Source organism: Pangasianodon hypophthalmus, chromosome 8 (assembly GCF_027358585.1).
Source record: "Pangasianodon hypophthalmus isolate fPanHyp1 chromosome 8, fPanHyp1.pri, whole genome shotgun sequence".
Classification (NCBI taxonomy): domain Eukaryota; kingdom Metazoa; phylum Chordata; class Actinopteri; order Siluriformes; family Pangasiidae; genus Pangasianodon; species Pangasianodon hypophthalmus.
Window position 1 is genome coordinate 10,636,702 of NC_069717.1, and position 20,713 is coordinate 10,657,414.

The 20,713-nt window shown below is 39.5% G+C and overlaps 1 protein-coding gene across 3 annotated transcripts in view; it reads right to left on the reverse strand.

The window, feature by feature from the left end:
* The window catches only part of agbl4 (AGBL carboxypeptidase 4), a 294,079-nt gene that overhangs the window by 2,528 nt on the left and 270,838 nt on the right, over positions 1 to 20,713 (reverse strand). For all 3 annotated transcript variants that reach the window (XM_026914463.3, XM_026914698.3, XM_026914614.3), the window contains 2 exons: positions 13,787 to 13,939; positions 7,881 to 8,043 (listed from right to left, as the gene is read on the reverse strand). In XM_026914463.3, coding sequence (XP_026770264.2) covers positions 7,881 to 8,043; positions 13,787 to 13,939 — 316 coding nt within the window. The remainder of the gene's footprint in view (positions 1 to 7,880; positions 8,044 to 13,786; positions 13,940 to 20,713) is intronic.

Genomic DNA, 20,713 nt, shown 5'->3' on the forward strand with positions numbered 1-20,713 from the left:
TGCCTATAAATCTCTGCTCCGACGTGCTGCCATTAATTGAAATAAGAATAAATATATAAACAAAAGCCCAATTTTCACCCTTCCAGAACAAAAATAAATAGCTGGCTAATACCCAGCAGAGCAATGCACAGAGTAAAGAGCCAGAACAGCTCAGGCAGTGCTTGGCTGCTAGCGAGCGTAAATCAACCATGTTTCCGTTAGCCATGAGAGAAAAAAAAAATGCAGTTTTTCACAGCTAGGGCTTTATTTAAATTCATACAACTGCTGCAACTACTCTGCAAGACTTCCTATATTCCGCCTCCACCATGACCACATTACAGAACACATCTATTACCCAAAGCACTACACCATAAGGTTGGGAGGCCTTTTATGATGCAGCTGCACGGATGCCAATCTACTGATGCTAAGAGGCAAGCAGAGAACCATTATGAGATAAAACAACAAAATCTCTCTATTTTTCTCTCTACTTTCTCTCATGGTCAATGATGTGATATCAGGGCAAAGAGGTAGAGCTCTGTATAATTTAGAATAGATGAGAATAGAATAACGTGTATTCTCTATTGTGTATTGTACCCAGTAGGTTCACATGGAGGAAAGACTACTGGTTTCTGCTAAAAAAATATTTCTATTATTTACTGTTTCAAAAATCAAGCAGTTGGGTTTCAAATATTTACAGTGACATGTGTCACAGTACAAAATGTTACCTGCCAATCAAGCAATAATTAGGAAGAAAAGTAGACATAAAAAATAGATCATTTATTAAAAATGTGTAGCAATGCTGTGTGTTGTGTTTAATGTTATGCTACTCTGAGAAAGGACTAAGATGATGAATTGAGACAGACATATAATGTTTCACCTTTAGATGTCAGATGGTTGTTGATGTCCAGATATGACATCCCAGCCTGCCAAAGTTATCTGATTGATACAAAACCTCTGAAAGAACAAAACAAGGTAAAAACGTCCTTTTAACTGTTTCCCCCTTATTTTATTTCTGCAAGCAGTCAAAACCCTGTGTCCAAGCCAATGTATATGGCTAAAATCTTATTATCCCATTATCCCAACTGTAAATGTGAAAATAGTCCTTGCTTCAGACAGGGTCCATTATGTGGCCATTCATTTTACACCAAGCAACGAATATTTTGCAAATGCAACCCTGTTCTCTACATAATTATGTGGTGCCATTGCCCACTGTTTCCCACCCCATGTTTAAAAGTCTGGACACGCCACTATATGTGGAATATGCACACACAATCTTGCACAATCTCCTCTGCAAGATAGGACAGTGAAGATTAAATGATATTACGTTCCTCTCTGATTTACTATGCCACCACTATATTATTCATGATCATCTCAATTTCCCAACATAATATGACAATTTATCAGCTAAATAAAAAATAGTGGAAAACAAGGTTGCTCATCCCCTTGATTACCAGAGAGTGCTTGGCATCTGTCTTTGATCTACTCCATTTTGGCTCTGAAAGGCAGCAGTTTCCTCATCTTCCCCTTGCTTGCTGTAGCCCAGACAGCCACTGCAGTGTGTGGCATCATCCTGGGCTCCATCCTTCATCCAGTGGGCTGATGGGAACTCTCTCCAGGACTCCGATGCCTGTCTTCACAGCCCATCTGTCCAGGAACGCAACCTCTGCAGCCCTCCAAAAACAACAAGCGCTATTTTTGGGTGCCAGGAAAAAAGGAGGCCATGACATCATGGTCTGGAATCCTGCCTGATGAACTTATACATATATATATATATATATATATATATGAACCCAGGGTAAAAGAGAGACTCAAATTTGTATAATTTCTTGGTCTGAAGGCTATGGCTTTCGTGTTATGCTGCCTGGCAACAGTATTAAAAAACTATGCCAAAGCCTTCCCAAAATCTCCATTATCCTTGGCATTTTTTTGCTGTGACCTCAGAAAAAGTTTTGTGTTTCCCCTTGATCAACAGAAACTCCAGCAATCTGTGTTTGTGTGTGTATGTCTGCTCTCAGCGGCGACAGAAATAGCCCAGGAGCCTGCCGTGTGCAGATGGCCTCTCAGCTTGTGATGTCACATCATGCACATCCGTACCAGGACTCGGGTGATGGACGGCCCAATGAGGAAGATGAGAAGACTTCATCAGCATCACAGCTGCAAGCAAGATCCTCCTGAGCTCAGATTGGCTGCTGGAAGTGGGCCAATGGCAACCTGGGCCACACCAATGGGGCAATAGCGGTTGAGAAGTCACGAAGCTGCGGAAGTTTCCAAAATATTCACTGTCCCGGCAGGACATGAGGTGAGAGGTGTTGCATAATCACAGAACAGGATGGTTAGGCTTCTTGGCATGGGTCTAAAAAAGCGCACAGTGGAGAGGAGGCTTGTGCGTCATCAAGTAGCCCTGGGAATCACCTTTAACAAACAGGCCAGAGAAGGGCAAAGATCTTGTTTGTGACAGGGAGGGAAAGATATGATGGATGACAAAAGGTAGCATGTGTTTATAACAAAAGGATAAAGATCTGCATTGTGAGCTATTCATAGTAGTTATCTGGAGAGATACACCAAGGGGACTATGTCTTTAGTCATTCATTTATGCAGTTAAAATACCTAGGTTTATTCTGTATGTCACATGAATACAAATTAAAACTACACTGTTTTGAAAACAGGACAATGTGCTTTTTACTATATTGTTATATAATTCTTCAGCTTCAGCTGCCAGTTCTTTTGACTGGATGGCTGTTCTATGATGAAGGGCAGAAGTGTGCAGAATAGCAGTAAAGCCCCTGCTGTCATTGATGCATTTGCTGTTCTTAATATTACGTACACACTCTTCCTAAATCGATTTGGCATCTTTGTTGAAACTCAAGGACGCACCTCCAATGGGGCTGATGAGACGAGAGGGAGACTTGGTTGGCAAATGATTTGTTTACCAGGTTGTTTATACGCACCGACCCTCCATATAGACAGACGGACAATGATGCCCCAATGACAAGGAACAAGACACCATGGTCTTTAACCGACCGTTGGCTAACAAGCAGACAAATTAAGGCAATCAGCACCATCAATACAGCAGAGTGACAGGCTTGTCACCAGGGTGTCACAAACAGCCAATTAACAATGCTAATTAAAACAGCAAACAGGAGGACACAAAGGGAGCCGGCATTGTCCCCCTGCAGCTCCTATTCACAGCCTGATGTGCCTCTCTAATGCAGGACAAATGAGTGCTCTTCAGCACCGGAGGTATTCATTTGGATGTGTGTATTTGCATTTCATAACTAATTTCCCTGGCTAGATGTGAGTTTAGGGTTTGTCTGTTCACCTACAATTTGACTGAAACCTATGTACACATCTGTTCATACAAACACAGACACTACTATTTTAGCCACAGAGAGTGGCCTGTTGTAGTGTTAATAGAGATGAGATGGCCACAGGGCTGCAGAGGTTGCACTAAGTGGCTGAGATGAGCATTCTGGTGTATAGCATCCGATCTGAAAGTGAAGCTCCTGCTGCGTGATTGGCTGCAGACCACAACACACAGACGCTACACAATCATGTCCATTTCATGCCGTAAAGTTCTCAAAGGGCAGAACACTGGCGTATCTGATGACCCTTTCACAAAAAATCCGCTTGAAAGCCAGAGGGAGAGAGAGTGAGGGAAGAGAGACAGAGAGAGAAATGAGGAGGAGAGAGAAGCCCATCAGTTCTTTATGGACCATAAAGGCCATTAGAAGTTTTCAGAAGTTAACTCCTATAGGACAATGTACTTTAAACTAACCGACTTTGACAATAACAAATAGAAGATTTCACCTTAAAATTTGGACTGTGCACAATTGCAAGAAATCCATGAAGTTTGCATTTATATATTTATATGTGTGACTGGCCTTTGATTTATTAACCATGCTAAGTCACTGTCATGAACAAGCATGTCTTGAATCCTGTATTAAAACTCTGTGTTTGCCGGGTGTGAGTGCTCTTTAGAACGTGCCAGTCAGGTGTCGTTGTCAGACTGATCCTTTAGCTTGCAGACAGCTGTCAGCAAGTGGAGCAGCCACACTGTCTTCTCCAAAAGCTGTGATTGATGTGGAAACCAGCAGGAACCACCAAGCTGTCTGCTCCTACACTCTGTTCGGCCTTTATCAATTTCTAAGTACGGTCTGTCCACAGGAGAGCAGCGCAACATTTAAGCAAGGTGACTCCGGAGCTGGCCATTTGACGTGGCTGATCGGTGCTTGCCTGAGTGGGACACTTATTTCCCAAGGCTAGAGGTAACAGCTCTCTCAGTAGCCATCTGCAGCCTACAAGACAGTAGAAAATGGCATGATCGGTAAAGCAGTGAACCTCCTCTCCCTCAACACTGATAGAACGAAAGAGAGAACCTATTAACTTGTCAGACCATAAAGGGCATCAGAGCCCATTCTGAATGGCTAACTTTTAAATAGGCTTTTCTGGAAAATGTTCACAGTAATGTGTGCATAACTCTCAGCCATAAATGCAGTTTTACCCTAAACAAAATGCTAACTCTGATATTAAGGCTAACCTTTAATACAACCTGCATCTGGTGATGAAACTGTGCATCCTTAACAAAACTTGAAGACATGATACAGAGAGTTGTTTCTATAGGAGTTAACTTTGCAACAAAACAAGGCAAGGTATTAAAAAAAGTTGCAGAGGAAACTCTCTCCATAAAGTGCCCAGCTGAGTCTTGAACGAGCTCCCAGATTCTCTCAGCTATCACCTGTCTCTGAAGCACTAATGATGGTCTGGCATCACAGTTTGCCACCCACCTTTTCAAAATAAGTTTCACAACAGCCCAAATCCAAAAAAACACGATGCTTTGAAGCTTCCAAGGTATTATCTGTGACCAATTAAGCTGTTGTTTGGTGGGAGGCATGTGGAATATGACAGGAAATTGTGCCCATTCCAGACGGCAAGAGCTTTTCTTACAATAGACAGGTCTCATGGAAAGAATGTGCCATTAAATTGATCTTTATAATTATAACCATGGTTGCTCCAAAGATTTCATTAATCAGGCCTCATCACTCCAAAAGGTCATTCCAATCATACGGTCTCGGTTCTTTATCATCGTTCTGGGCCCGAGAGGACCCATAAGCACCCGTATCAATTCTTGGAGATGCTTCCTTGCCAGCAGGGACATTAGCAAGCCTATGATGCATAAGGGACATTTGACAAGCATAAAAATTCAAGAGCTAATGTGAAAAATGCAACATTAGTTTCACAGTATGAATCAGTAAAGGTGCTGAAATATTTCGCACTGCTTCTGCGTGTCCTTAACATGTTCCATGTGTACCATAAGACAGAAGAGTAAGTATGTATATGCGCATGTGATAAGTGTGTGTGAAGCTATGAGGTGTAAGTTCATTCTGGTACAGGTAATTACACTGGTGTCACTGTCACCCCCTCCCTCGTTTTTCCACTCTGGAGTCCCGCTTGTAAAAGGTTTTTGTTGGTGATTTGCACGCTCCACAGACCTGCTCGCCGGCCCATAAGAAACGACACGTCAGATTCCGTTGACCTCGATAACCCCAATCTTTGCACTACATACCATGCCAACTGCCCTCTGTCTAATTGAGCCTGCACTACAACCCATCTCCACACACACAACTTCACACACGCACACACACACACACACACACACTCTGTCTCTGGGTTCCCTGTGTCATTGGCTCAGCTTGTGTGTAACCTTCAGCAGGGGGTACCCCTTATTCACGCTCCATACCACACCAGCCCTACGGTATAATCACTGTTAAAAAGATGCACCATTAGGTGGCTATCATCCTGGGTGTGTTTGTGGACATAGCATTAATCTGCTACCACTAACATTAGCACCCCTTTCAGTCTACCCATGCTCTTTCCAGTGGGAAGCAAAGTCAGGATCAGTTTCAAGGAGAAGGGCATCACAGGGTAAGTTATGACTCTTTCCAGCTCTCTGTAAATTGCCTCTTTTTTCCCAGGCATCCTCTCGCTGTCACGGGCAAAATAATCTACAATGCTGTTGAGTAATTCTACATGGATGGGTTTCTTATTACTGAATGCTAGCCAACTAGGCCTTGGAGTTGACAGTTCAGTGGAGCAGTGGACAGGCAGCAGGGGGAAAATGGTGAGAAAGGGGAAAAGTTACAGCATCAGTCAGAGGCTTTACGGCCCCTTCTGATATGAACAGCAGATAAATAAAGAAAGAATTGCAAGAGTGGCCAGCAAATGGGAGACTGCTGGCAGATGGGTGCATGACAGAGTGATACAGGCGAGAGACATTTTTAGAGATGGAGATGAAGAGACACAGAGGCATACACACCAATATATATATATATATACAGTGTACCCTTCTGCCAGCACTAGAGGGCACTTAGGTTACACACATCTTTCCTGACTTTACACTAAACAAGCTTTTTAGTCCCTGAACTCAAGTCTTCCTTATACAATAGATTTCACCTTGTAATTCAGCTACATAATAAGTCCGCACACAATTCCATAACAACAACAATATACCAAAAGGTTCAACAACTAATACAATCTTGTAAATAGATTCCATTCTCATGTGCACTGAAAGGTCATGAAGATTCAGTCTTTCATATTCAGTAACTGCTTTATCCTGGTCAGGGTTATGGTGGAGCTGGAGCCTCTCCTGGGAACACTGCAAAACAGGGATACACCCTAGATGGGATGCCAGTCCATCACAGGGCATCACACACACACCTATTCACACCTTAGTCACCAATCCGCCTACCATTTTTGGGGAACCTGGAACCCGGAGGAACCCACTCGGATACAGGGTTAAAAAAAAAACACAACACTCCACACAGACATGAAACCTGAGCTCAGGATTGAACCAGTGACCTGGACACTGTGAGGCGACAAAGCTACCCACCACTCCAGGGTCAGGAACAAAAGACCAATATTAACAGCATTTCCAGGGATTGTCTGCATTTGACAAATATTTTTTTTAAAGCAACAAGTGTATTCATGTTTATAGTCTAATACACACATCAATATCAGTCCCTATCACATTAAGCTAACCCATGGAAGGAGCATCAGTATCATCCAGTGTGCCAGCATGCCTTGTATGACTTGCAGCCACACAATTCAAACAAAGCTCTGTTCTGTTATAATGACCCCAAGAATAATTAAGAAATCAATGAGCGTTGTTCCTGCTAAGGGCCAGGAAAGAAATTTCAATAGACTGACATTATCACCCGGGCTTTTATTATTGAGCTCTGCAGCCATGTGTTATGTTGCCTTGCACATAGATGACTGAGAGATAATTTAAGAAAGGGAGACAGTGACACGGTCATTGGCTTTTGTCTACAAAGCTTCGTCCCGCATCAATTCTGGGAAATCAGCTCCTTTTGTCACACATGTGATCCTCGGGAGTGCAGGAATGCATTGTGCCTAAAGTACTCAATGGCTAGATTTGCAGCAGAGCTCTTGGATAGAGATCGGATTTTGTTTGCAGCAGTCAGCGGATACAGCGGGATATAGTGTAGGTGCTTTGATTATTGGCTTGACTGCACCAAATCAGCCCACAAAACAGTGAAGCAAGTTGGTCCCGCACTAAGTTCCAAGGGAAATAATCTGCCTCCCAACTCAAACTCTTAAACTGAGCCACACAGGACACACTGAGCCACTGAGCCTAATAATGCCTGAATCTCCATGAAACTATAAAGAGGTTATGTGCATCTATAGAAACCTAAAACTTGATAAGAGATGATTCTTCTCAAATTGTCCTCTCTGTCAAGCCTCAGATGCTGGTAGAAAGATAAGCCTCTCGTACATCTTTGTCTTAGCTGATTTTTCCATCCGTGCATCAACCAACAGGTTTTACCTGAGGAGGTTTAGAGAGAGAGAAAATAGAAACAGAAAGACAGACACACATGGAAGGATACAGCTGTCCTCTGTGTATGGGATAGGCGTGGTGCTGCCTGCAGTCAGAAAGCTGTAGAAGGACACCTCCAGAGTGTAGCAGTAGGACGTGTCATCTAGGAGACCTCCAAGGAAGCGCCGTCCTGTCCCTGCTTTAACCACGTCACGGTTAAATGATGTACTAGACTGCAGTGAAAGCACAAACAAAATTATTGGCACTCTTCAACAGAATGGACATAAGGAACTGTATCAAATACTTACTTTTCCTCTAAAAACGTATTTTAATAATAGTACTTTCTCTCAACAATTATGTGGCAGCGTTATAAACACAGCAAAAGAATATTTAAAATAAATACAATTGGAATTATGTTGTAACCAGACTATAACCCAAAACCTGGTCAGGAGGTTAGGACTCAGACATAGGTATATCTTTAAGCAAACCAATAACCCCAAACATACATCCAAATCAACAAAGAAATGATTGCGGTAGTTAAAAAAAAAAAAAAACTTTGTGATGGCCATTTTAGTCTCCATATTTGAATGCTTCTGTGTTCTGAACTGAAGAGGTCTGTCCACATGCACAGACTTAATAACATAAAGGAGCTTGATATGTTCTGCATGAAGGAGTAGCCCAAGATCCCACAAGTGTCTCTAACCTTGTAAAACATTCAAGGCAGGCTTTACCAAACATTAATTAATTCATTGCAAACATATCCCTGCACCTTCAACTTGCCGCTCAACATGCACACTGGCCATGGCACTTGCTGCATAAGAGGTGTGTCTCTCTAACTGAGATTTATAAATTAACCTTTTAATTGTGAAAATGAGTTTTCATGTCTTTTACATCTTTCAATGCAGTTCAGCTGCCCCTTGTTTTTAACTCAACAAAAGCACCAACAGTTTGGGAAACTTTATGCCAGACTATATATAAGATTATTTTTAATGTTTTTTACCTTTACAATCCTGCAGATTGGGGCTATATGATTTTTGTGAGGAATGTATGGCAGATGGAACTATCTACATGAACCATCATTTGCAGTCATTATTTGCACCTAGGCTCCTGAGTCACGATGGGAGACTGCTTCTAATTTAAAAGTTGTATCCAGCTTAACTTTTTTTTGCTGCGTTGTGAGTCAGGTTCTGGCCACTTGCCATTCCTTAATCCCTTGTGCACTTTTTTGTGACTACTAACTGAAAATGAATGGGCACAAAATGTCGAATGGTGATTTTACAGGCATGGCATGTACAGTTAGAGCCAAATAAAACTCGAGCCTGTTTGCACACTACCCTTGTGAAGCATAAACTCCATAGAAATTCACTGAAATCACACAATCACACATTCTATACACCGTAAAACTTTTATCAAGTGTGAATTCAAGGTAATAAAGGCAACTACATTTTGTATGTATTTACACAGATAAGAAGTACAAGAAGCACAGTACTGTATGTTGTCATGGAAGAAGTGATTGGTACTGGTTCATTACAGATAGAAAAAAATGTCTCATCTTCTCCATAGCTAAAGTACTGTTTGGAATAAATGCATAACTATGGTGTGTACATTAGTATGCTTTAATAATTAATGCTACATTTTTCCATGATAGTCCTTGAGTAGGGGTCATGCAGCTTTTCTCTGCTAGCAACTTTCACTATGTGCTTAGTCTGCACTTTGTAGGACTTTCTGCGGCTTTCCTTGGCTCAGTTCTAATGGCTGGTAAGTGTTTGCTGTGGGTTGTGGAGGTGACTGATCGGGTGTCAGTGATGAAGGTAGCTAGTGGCTAGCTGCGGCAGAGACATGGCCCTCTCCAGAGGCACAGCTTCATCAACATGCGGCCTGGTCTGCATACTTAATAGGCAGAGAGGCATTGCAAGAGGCCAGATGCTGAACTGCCCTCAGTCTCCTGCGCATATTACCTTTATGAATATATAGTATAGTAGAGTACATTTTATAAAGTGCACTATAAGTACAATAAGTACTGATATCACAGCATACTGAAATTTACTACTTTATATACTGTTCAAGTACTAGCTCTATTCTTAAGTACTAAATTGGGAAAAAAAGTTAGTTTTGAATTTACTCTGAAGAATACGTTAAAGACACTATTATTACACTAGCTGTATATTTATTAATGATAATAATTAATAATAATTAATACATTCTGACTTGAAAGTAAACTTTGAGTAAAATTTAAGATTTATTCAAAACTTTAGAATTTAAAATCTAGCTAGTTCTCCCCAGTCTTGCCAACTTTGAGACTTTGTCACTAGACTTGGCAAAGTTTAGAATCCTTTAGTGACTTTATTTTAAAGAAAAAAGCCTATCAACAGTTCCCAATGACCAGACCATGATCACTATTGTTCCCAAAAAACCAATCACTGATCACCATTGTTCCCAACAACCAATCACTAATCACCATTGTTTCCATTAACCAATCACTGATCACCACTGTTCTTGATAGAGGTTACAGTATTTCATAAATGTATAGAAGGTTAGTTTGTGGTGCCATGACAAACGATTTCTTCAGAAAATCTTCCTTCTTCATATAACCTAATCTGTAATTTGATATGCAAATGATCACAATAAATTGACAATTATGCAAATTAGTCTGTGATGTCATCTGCTGACTTATAGCAACTTTCTGAGCATGCATTGCTACTTTCCTCTAAAAAGAGTTGGCAACACTGGTTCTCCCCATCACATGAAGGCTACCAATCTGGAAATGAAGGCACTTCTTCTGAGACACGTGATGCTGCCAGGGAAGCACGTGCTTGCTCTGTTATTGCCAGGATTCTGACTCGTTATCTCCCGACCACAAGCTGTGTAATTTACTGCTGCACCACTCAAGCTCACAAAATGGTTTAAAAATGATTTGTTCTGACTATTGTTCACTGGAGTCACGTCAGGTCACCTTAATTAATAAAGCGATTTTTCAAGACAAAGTGTTGGCTGAAGTGCCGCACACTAAAATCAGTTCATATGAATTCATATAAAGGGGGTTGCAAAATACAATTAAAAATGCTTGGTAAAATGTATTCTAAGTATATTAAATACAGAATTAAAGCTTGTTCACATGAAAACCTGATATACTATAATTTAATGTGAATTAAATACTTTATAAGTATATTGAGAAATAATTTATATGAGGATATTATCACTAATACATCTTTTGGGTAAATTAATAGGTGAATTGGCACATAGTATAATTCAAGTATACTTAGAAGTAGGATATCAAAAATAACCTTTAGTATACTTTAATATAATAACCTTTAGTAGACATTTAATGACTTGAATGTCCAAGTATACATTATACAACTGGGCTAAATGTTTAGAATATGTATATGACAGGGCTGTCATTGTTAACATGTTAATGTGGTACATTTTTCACTGTTTTGACAGCATTAACACATTTTCCTAGCTTTGCCCTTTGAACCATTTGCAGTTATATTTAAACTAGTTGCTTGCATGCCTCAACTTGCTCTTACTGTATGAGTGAGAAAGCTGCAACTGGTTATTAAATGGAGACTACGGTATGTTGTAGAGTAGCCATAATTTCACTGGGTTGCATTATATTTATGAAAATTGGAAACTGTGCTTACATGGTCTGACTGTAACAAAAAGAAGAGAAAAACTAGATTTTCATACAAGAAGAGAGAAAGAGTTTTTCAGAGATATAACAAAGCAGTGGAACATTGCAAATAAAATTAGCACAGCTATTGCAAGGAGTAAAATTACAGCTATCTATTGAACATCTGACAAGTTGGAAAAAAAACCCAAAGACAGTGATGTTGCAATGCGGCCAAGATGTGAAGGACCAGCTCAGAGCTGATTATTTTTCTATGATCTCTGTATATATATATATATATATATATATATATATATATATATATATATATATATATATATATATATATATATATATACAGTACTGTGCAAAAGTCTTAGGCACCCTATTTTTTTTGTACAAACTTTGTTATAGATTTTTATTTTATGACTTCTACATTATTGATTCAATACAAAAACTTTTTAGATTCCAAACATTAGTTTTCCAGCACAAAATTAAATGTTACAGAAAAATGTTTGTATGTCAGTAAAGAAAGCAGCATATTATATAAGAGACACTTTTCCGACAAAAAAACATAATGAAGCCTGCTGGGTTTTGCTGCAAAAATAAGAAGCAAGTGTGACAGTCAAAGTCTCCAGAAGAACTGTGCCTGGTTCTGCAAGATGCTCTGTAAAACCTAGAGAAGGATCGTCACACCAAATACTGATGTTTCATTTATTATTGTATACTGCTCTTTATAGTATTTTTTTATGTAGAAACATGTAATTTCATTATTTTTGAAGGCATCTTTGCTCTATACATAAATATATATATATATATATATATATATATATATATATATATATATATATATATATATATGTATATATATATATATATATATATGTGTGTGTGTGTGTGTGTGTGTGTGTGTGTGCGTGTGTATGTGTGTGTGTATATGTTTCTTATAGGATCAAATTTGAAAAAAATACCAAACTGTTTAATCAGAATCGATTACTTTAACCATTTCATAGCCCTAGTTCTGAATATACTAAACCACTTATCCTTACTCTGTCTCTCTCTCTCTTTCTCTCTCTCTCTCTCTCTCACACACACACACACACACACACACACACACACACATTTATACAGTAGAAACCAGTGTTGCTCACCTTTTCAAATCAGCATTTAGATCATATCTTAAATAGTGTGACATTTGTGTGTGTGTATCATGGACTGAAATGAGTGTGTGTGCTGCAGAGCGCTCTTTGTATATAGCTGAGAGAAGAGAAGAACTGCTGAATGGCTGACTGAACAGTAAAGGTTATTGCTCTGGCTATACACTTCTGGCACAGCTGCGAAATGTCACACTGTGTGAGCTCTGAAGGTCATTGATGCAGGTCGGAGAAATTCAACGCTGACAAAAGACAGTGAACAACAAATACAGCACTAAAGCTGAAAGATAGCTTAAAAGATAGCTCACTCTGCAGCATAGAAACACCACATAAAAAGTTAATATGAATACCTCGCCGTAACGTAAGAAACCACGCGCACAAGAAATACACACACAACAATTCAAAACGTCTCGGATATGGTTCTCAACACTGGTAACAATTTAATTCAACACAAGAATAAATGTAGCCAGTTCATATCTACTCAACATTTTAACAGAATTAGTGAGATTAAATGCTTCTGACAAGAAGCATGCAAAATATGTAAGAGACCACTGGTCTAACAAACTACACTTGCACACTGGTTACCCAAGATTATTCCTCTGTATTTTATATCCTCAGTTTCTGCACAAGCACACACACACACACACACACACACACACACGAGAATACACCCTCATCAGTATGCTGATCCTAATGTGTCTGAAAGATTGTCCATGGAGAAATGGCTAAAGACGTGTCCGCAATCTTATAGACAACTCATCAGCACTATTGAGACTGTTTATCAGCTCACTGTGCAGAACAGAAAAGGTTAGAGGAAAAACATGAAAAACAAGATAATTTATGGAGAATATTGCATTTTAAAAAAATGTTAAATGAGGATAGGGTGAAGAGAAAAAAATTTATCCATCTGTAAATGTGGAGAGAGCAGATATGTTTCATAGGAAACATTAGCTAATAATTGGTATGATTTATTATAAACAAATCACACATTTTTATTCACCAGAAGGAATAAATAAAAGTTTAGTCAAGTCATATATTATTAGCAAACTTAATTTGTATAACAGTGACACTTCCCGCAAAACACTCTTACTTAACTTCTGCCCTGTTGTTTTTATCAAAAATCACAAATGACTTTATTATTGAATTGAATTATTATTCACCATTGTTAATAGTCATAACAGTCGTAGTAACGTGTGGAGTGTGATGCAGACTCACAAGAGAGAAGTCGGGCGCGTTGTGGCACAGTAGGCGGGGGAAGACGGCCTGTCTCTGCACGCGCTCCTCCTCCTCAAACACGTTGCCATACATGAAGCCATTCATCATGGTGGAGTGAGCATGTACGTCAATGTAGAACTCCAGACTCACTTTCTGTAGCACACACATACAGAGAATAAGAATTGAGAGCAGTGCAGCAAGTCGGTATGTAGTATGTAAATAGTTATTATTATTATTATTATTATTATTATTAGTATTAGTATTATTATTGGAGAGAGTGACAGAGATGGAGACAGAGAGCTAGAGAGGGTTAGTCTGTGAGCAAGTACATACACCTAAGCAGAGAGTAGAGCTAAGTTAAAGTTCAGTTGTCATTTGTATACAGGTTGTTGTAAGTGTTCATATGCAATAGGTTCTTGTGCCATGACAGTACATACGTACAGTACATACAGTACATAAAATACATTTCTCTATGAGTGACAGTGAAAGTAGAAGGGAGGTGGATACTGCTCATAAAAAAATATGCACTTATGAGAACATAACCTGAGAAACCTGAGAGAAAATGGGACATACAGTATACTGATGGTGGACAAAGTAATGGTAATAGCAGATGAAAAAAAGACGAAATTATGTTTACAAACACAGCTGAACAGCTGTGTTATATTAGGTTGACTGCCAACTAACAGCATGTATCAGCTATAAAAGAGGTCTGACAGCATTTCATATGTGATATTTCAAAGCAAAATGAGGCAACTAACAGAGTTCCTACAGAGTTCCAAAGACGCCAGATAGTGGGTGCTGGAATTGCAGGTGCATCAGTAATAAAAAAAAAAAAAAAAAAAAGTATTTAGTTTTCTCGAAAACGGTCTCAAAAGTGATGGCAGTGTTTGTTAAACATGGACAAGAGGAAGCTCACTGACATGGGACACACAGGGTGGAGGTAGGATTTGAACCCCCAGACCTAGAGGTGTGAGACAACAGTGCTAACCACTAAGCCACTGTGGCCCCCACCTCCCAAACTGTCAGATTTAAACGTGTAGCATGATTTACATTTATATATTCACGATTTACATTTATATATTCACAGTTATAACTATATATTCGGATTTACATTTATATATTCCGATTTACATTTATATATTCAGAGTTATGAATATATATTCCGATTTACATTTTTATATTCACGAATTATAACTTTATATTCAGGATTTATAAATACATGTTCAGATTTCATATAATTATTTCCTGTTTGGCACTTCATATGTGTGTGTGTATATATATATATACATACACACTGTTCTTATCTATTAACCACCTTCTTTCTTATCTTATAACTCACTGGAAGATTTCCTTCTTGAAGCCTGTTCCAACATCACAAATTCAGGAGTTATATGCCAGCATTCAGGAGTTATATGCCAGCAATTTATGAAGGATTTAAAGCCCTTCTGGAGACAAAGGGTGGCTCTACTCTTTATTAGGTTCTCTTTGTTATTTTGTCCACCCCCATAAAATTTCTGAAATGAAAAAAACAAACAAACAAAAAAAACTAGTTTTACCTCCTACAGCACCAGAAGCACTTTGCTTTCACAGCTGTTGAAGGACTTTTTTTGAAAATGTCCTGTTTTTTAAAAAATTGTGTACTACGCTGCAATATATTACTGCCACTACATTTATTACAGAAGTACACTGCAGTTACCTGGATTTTACTTTGGATATGTATGTATTTATATATATATATATATATATATATATATATATATATATATATATATATATATATATATATATATACTCACTGGCCACTTGGGAACACCTGCTTATTCATGCAATTATACTATCAATGATATAGCTGCTGATTTCCTGGGATTTTCATGCACAACAATCTCTAGAGTTCACACAGAATGGTGCAAAAAGCAGGTCTGTGGGTGGAAACATCTTGAAAATTAATAATTTGTTAATGATTCATTAAGGAAAATGCCCAGACTGGTTTGAGCTGACAGGAAGGCTAATACAGTAACTCAAATAACCACTCTTTACAACATTGTTGAGCAGAAAAGCATCTCAGAATGCATAACATGTCGAACCTTGACGGATGGGCTACAATAGCAGAAGGCCACACTGGGTTCCACTCCTGTCAGCCATGACCATGAATAAGAGGCTACAGTGGGCACAGACTCACCAAAACTGGACAGCTGAAGACTGGAAAAAGACCAGATGATGTATATACAGTATGACAATAAAAACAGGAACAAAATAAATAAATGTGAAATGCTAGTGGTAAGAAAAGCAAGTGTGCATGTTGTTTTAATTAAAGATCAAATCTTTTTTTAATTTCCAGTATTTAAAAACAAACTTTTTTTTAGATATAGGTGAGGTTCCATCACACTAATACTAAGCAGGCATGTTTTATGTTATAAAGGAGCAGCAACCACTCTCCTGCTGGTCATTTCAAGCTGTGTTTAATAACCACTGCATGGTTGAGAGATATTCATTTATGTTCCTTAGTCACTGAGCAAACCTAACACCCCGATATCTGTACTCAGGGCCACCACTCTGGCTTCAATCATAAAACGAATGATTAATTTGCTCTGCAGCAAGGGACGATAATAACGGTCAGCAACTAGAGAGAAGAAAATCCCAGAGCACATATACAATAGTCCAGTAAGTGAGGAAGTAGTTGGCTGTCACTTGAAAGGGAATATTTACAGACTGTAAGACAGAGAGAGAGAGAGAGAGAGAGAGAGAGAGAGAGAGAGAGAGTAGAGGATGGAAAGTGTGTATATTTGTATAAGTGGAGAAGAAAAGACCAAAAAAAAGTGCAAGTATGAAGGCAGAGTGTGTATCAGAGAAACAGCTTTTATCCATGAAAAGAGCAGAGCTGTGCTAGTGGGGCGCTGCAGGAATAAGGAGAGGAAAACCCTTCAGATGAGCCTCCGCTGCACCCACGCACCATTCACACACATCACCATACAGCCGAGCGGAGAGAGGAACTGCAGTGCAGGAACCTACTGCTGTGCATACAGCTCATCAGCTCCAACATGGCCGCCACATCATTAAGCTTCTGCTTGGAGAGAAGATGAGAAAGACGCCGTATGAGTTTTCTGTAGAGACGCACGATCACACTGGTGAGTGGGATGTTTGGAGGGCTAACATTTGATAAGCTACATCTTAGATGGTATTTTAGGATTGATCTATTTTTTTTCCTCGCTTCCAGTTTTGCATATGATATTCAAGAGGACTGTTTTTTTCCCCCTTGACCTCTCTACCTTTTTACCCACCCTGCTTGCTCTTTCTGCCATTTTTCTCACTCTCTCTGTGTACAGTACAGCTATGCCAAGCCTCCCTCGTCTCATTAAACATTCCAAAGCTCACCTCGACTCCCGGGGGTCGTCAGGCAGAGCAAGCGAGCGAGTGAGCGAGAGGGAAACAGAAAGAGAACAAGTAGGTGAATTAGAGAAAAAGAGAAAGAGAAAGAGAGAGAGAGAGGGAAAACTCAGGCGGCACTTGGTGCTTGAAATTCCGCTCACAGCCAAAGCAATTTCCTGGCGAGCGCAGGGCTGTCAGGCCTCTGATGGCAGGCGGTGAAATATTGTGGCTGGGATAGGGGCGGCAGCCTGCATGCCAGCCTGATGGATGGAGCCCGCAAGGAAGAGAGGGAAACAACACACAAAGAAAAAAGAGGAGGATAGAACTAGAGAAAGAGCGATCCAGGAATAGAGAGATAAGAAGAGAGAGAGAGAGAAAGAAAGAGAAAGAGAGAGAGAGAAACAGAAACAGAATCGCAAATCCAGGCACCATTAGGGAAGCATCATCAGTTCCTTGAAGGGGTTCCCAGGGTCCAATAGAGGTGAAAGGCATTCTAATTGCCCATTTGCCCTGTATCACAAGCCAAAACTGGCCCACAGGCAGAGAATTTTCTTAAGCACATAGACACACATGCACACAGACACACACACAAACACACACACACACAGCGTTGACTATTTTTCATATTGATAGAAGGAGTTTACGTCTCAGGCTGTGTAATGGGACTGTATGCATGAGGTGCTAATTGACCAAAACAGTTCGTTTGGCCGATTTGGTCCATTAACAAAATAAGATTGGAAATCTTAATGCCACTGCTTCATCATCTCCATGCTGTTTTAAAGTTTTTTTGCTCTTAGCAGACTTCCTTTACTTATATATTGACCTTAATCATTGCATGATAAAATAAGATACTGGTCTCAGATCAGCACTACATATGCCCCTATAGCTTGAACCTCCCACCTGAAAATAGCAGCATTCTATGCACCAATTCTCACTTCAAGGACAACTGCAGAGATACACAGGCAACATTTACCTAGCCTCCAATGTCAACAAAAAGCCTGCCAATCACACAGCCCTAATGTGCTGTCAGTCAAAGCCGGACAATACTCCTCCGGTCTAACGGTGATGGATCGTTCAATTAACATGCGTCTCTGGCCTCTAGATTTGTTCATTTGAATTTGTAATTAGCCAATTAAAGGCAATTAGGAAATTAGGAATATGAAAACAGGAGATGATTTGACCGCTGATGCATTGCATACTCAAACATGACTCGGAAACAGAACATAATGTCCATCGTATTCTAGGTGAGGCTGAGCACAGGAAAAGGTCCAGGCTAGATGTGAATGCACTCGTGGAAGAGTTAACGGAAGGTCAAAGAATTAAGCTGAGGAGTACCTACCTAAAGCATAATAATTAGCCTGGGCCTTTAAGCCCCATAAACAAAATGCTTCTCTGTAATGGGGAAAACAATGGTGCTGATTTAAGCAGGATTAAGAGCTGATGTGTTTAACCACAAAGCACTTAGCATCAGCAATACCTATAATAAAAGGGTGAAACAAAGTCTGGCCATGTTAAAAGACTGACCTCAGTAATCTTGTGGTTTGATAATACAAGACATGGAATGTGGAACAGCTAATGTGGAAAAGAAACTGTAAAATCAGATCAGACTATAAAATAAGATTTAAATCTCACTGGAATGTGTGGGTGGGTGCTGGATATTAACATCGCAACTTTCATGAATTGTAACTTGTTTTGAACTTGTTTTTCTATGAACTGAGGCTCAGCTTGGACTTTGACTTGGATTTGAATTTGAATTGAATTTGAAAAGTTTTCTTGTACAAATAGGCTACACACATAATTGTTCCTTTAGCACTAAATAACTGCATTCCAACTACAATACTATAGCTTAAAGCAAATCATTAAAGTAATTATTATTATTATTATTATTATTATTATTATTATTATTATTATTATTGTCCTCCTGTCTTTCTCCTATGTGTGTCTCCTTTTATATACTCCATATATACTTTATATGCAGTGTAAGATGAACCTGTAATTGAATTAAGTGTGACACATGTGACAGCAGGTTGGCCTATGAAAAAAAGGTAGTCACATCTGATAAAGTAAACCCAAGTCCATCTCATCACCTCACTGAGTAATTTCAGTACAGAATATCGTAGCAGGTTAAGGACTTTGGACTTAATCCGGACGTGACTCGAGACTCAATGGGCACTTGAGGGTAATTTGACTAGAACATGGGTGTGTGAGCGTGTGAGAGTAAAGACTGAGTAAACAGCGCAGAATTGAGAGAATGATGATAAAGAGATACACCATGCTCCCTCACTCAGCTCTGCAGGCTAATGGATGGAGCTGTTTAGCCCTTTTTAAGACAGAGATGGCTCGTGATCAAGCTGAACGGGCACGTTGACGGTGCCGAGCCACCACGTTGTGTGGTTAGCGCAGCCTAAGCATCTACATCTGTCTGCTGCAAATGACTCTGAGGCTGGGCACTAAAACCAAACAAACAAGGCCATTCTTCAGCAAGTCCATCTCCCCCAAAACAGCAGATCAGATTTTGACAGACTTGGTCCAAAGCTACTCCATTGGCCTCACTACTTCACTCTGCCATTCTCATAAGCAGAGAGACAGAAAGAAAGAAAGAAAGAAAGAGAGATGTATACCTTCCTTGTGGGAGCACTTTAGAAGGAAGGGCCAGATAGTGCTGACACAAACTGGAGGTTAGCAATGACAGGCACAAATTGCTCGTAAATCTCTGCGATGGGTAAGTAATGGGTGTCTGACACCAGAGGACATCGCAAGACATGCATGCACGTACATGCACACACACACACACACACACACACACAGCGCACATTCCTCCCTACCATTGTCAATGCAACATGCAATGACTAGAGGAAATAAAGTGGAAGAGAAGGAAAGCATAAAAATGAAAGTTCACAAGAAGAGTGGCTTCAAGGTGCAATATCCATCCGCTAATCCTGACAGGAACTAATACATTTGTTTCAGATGGAAAATTAATTTTCTAATATTAAAAAGGTCAGAAATGAAGCATGGCAATGCCGTCCCTTTTGTCATCTTTAACAAATTATCCAAAATGGCATTGTCAGATTGTTGGGGAGATGTTTTCCATGATGAATGTTCCCAGTAATCAGCCAATCAAAAAAGAATCCCTCGCTCCCCTTGACAAATGGGGTGGAAAAGCGGCACTTTGCCAAGGAGATAGCCCCATTTGTTTCTATATTCCATTAAAAAAAGAAGAAAAAAAGAAAGAAAAGAAAGTCCTGTGTTACCGATTATTTTACCTGCATGACTGACTTTAAGCTATTTTCTTCCTGGACCAGTGCTCTGATTCAGGTGTAAAATAGCATAGTGTTTTTGCTCAAAAGCATTTGGGTGACTTTCAGCAAGATTGATTGAAAGTAAAACTGGGTATGTGTCAAATGAAAGTAAAATGTCCAAGGATTTTTTTTTGTTTCTTTCAGATTAATTAAATTAATTAATTAATTAATTTCAGACACTGTATTAATTAATAAGAGATAATACAATATCACTTATTAAAACCCACCAATGAGACAATGCTGCAAATGTCAATCTAATTTT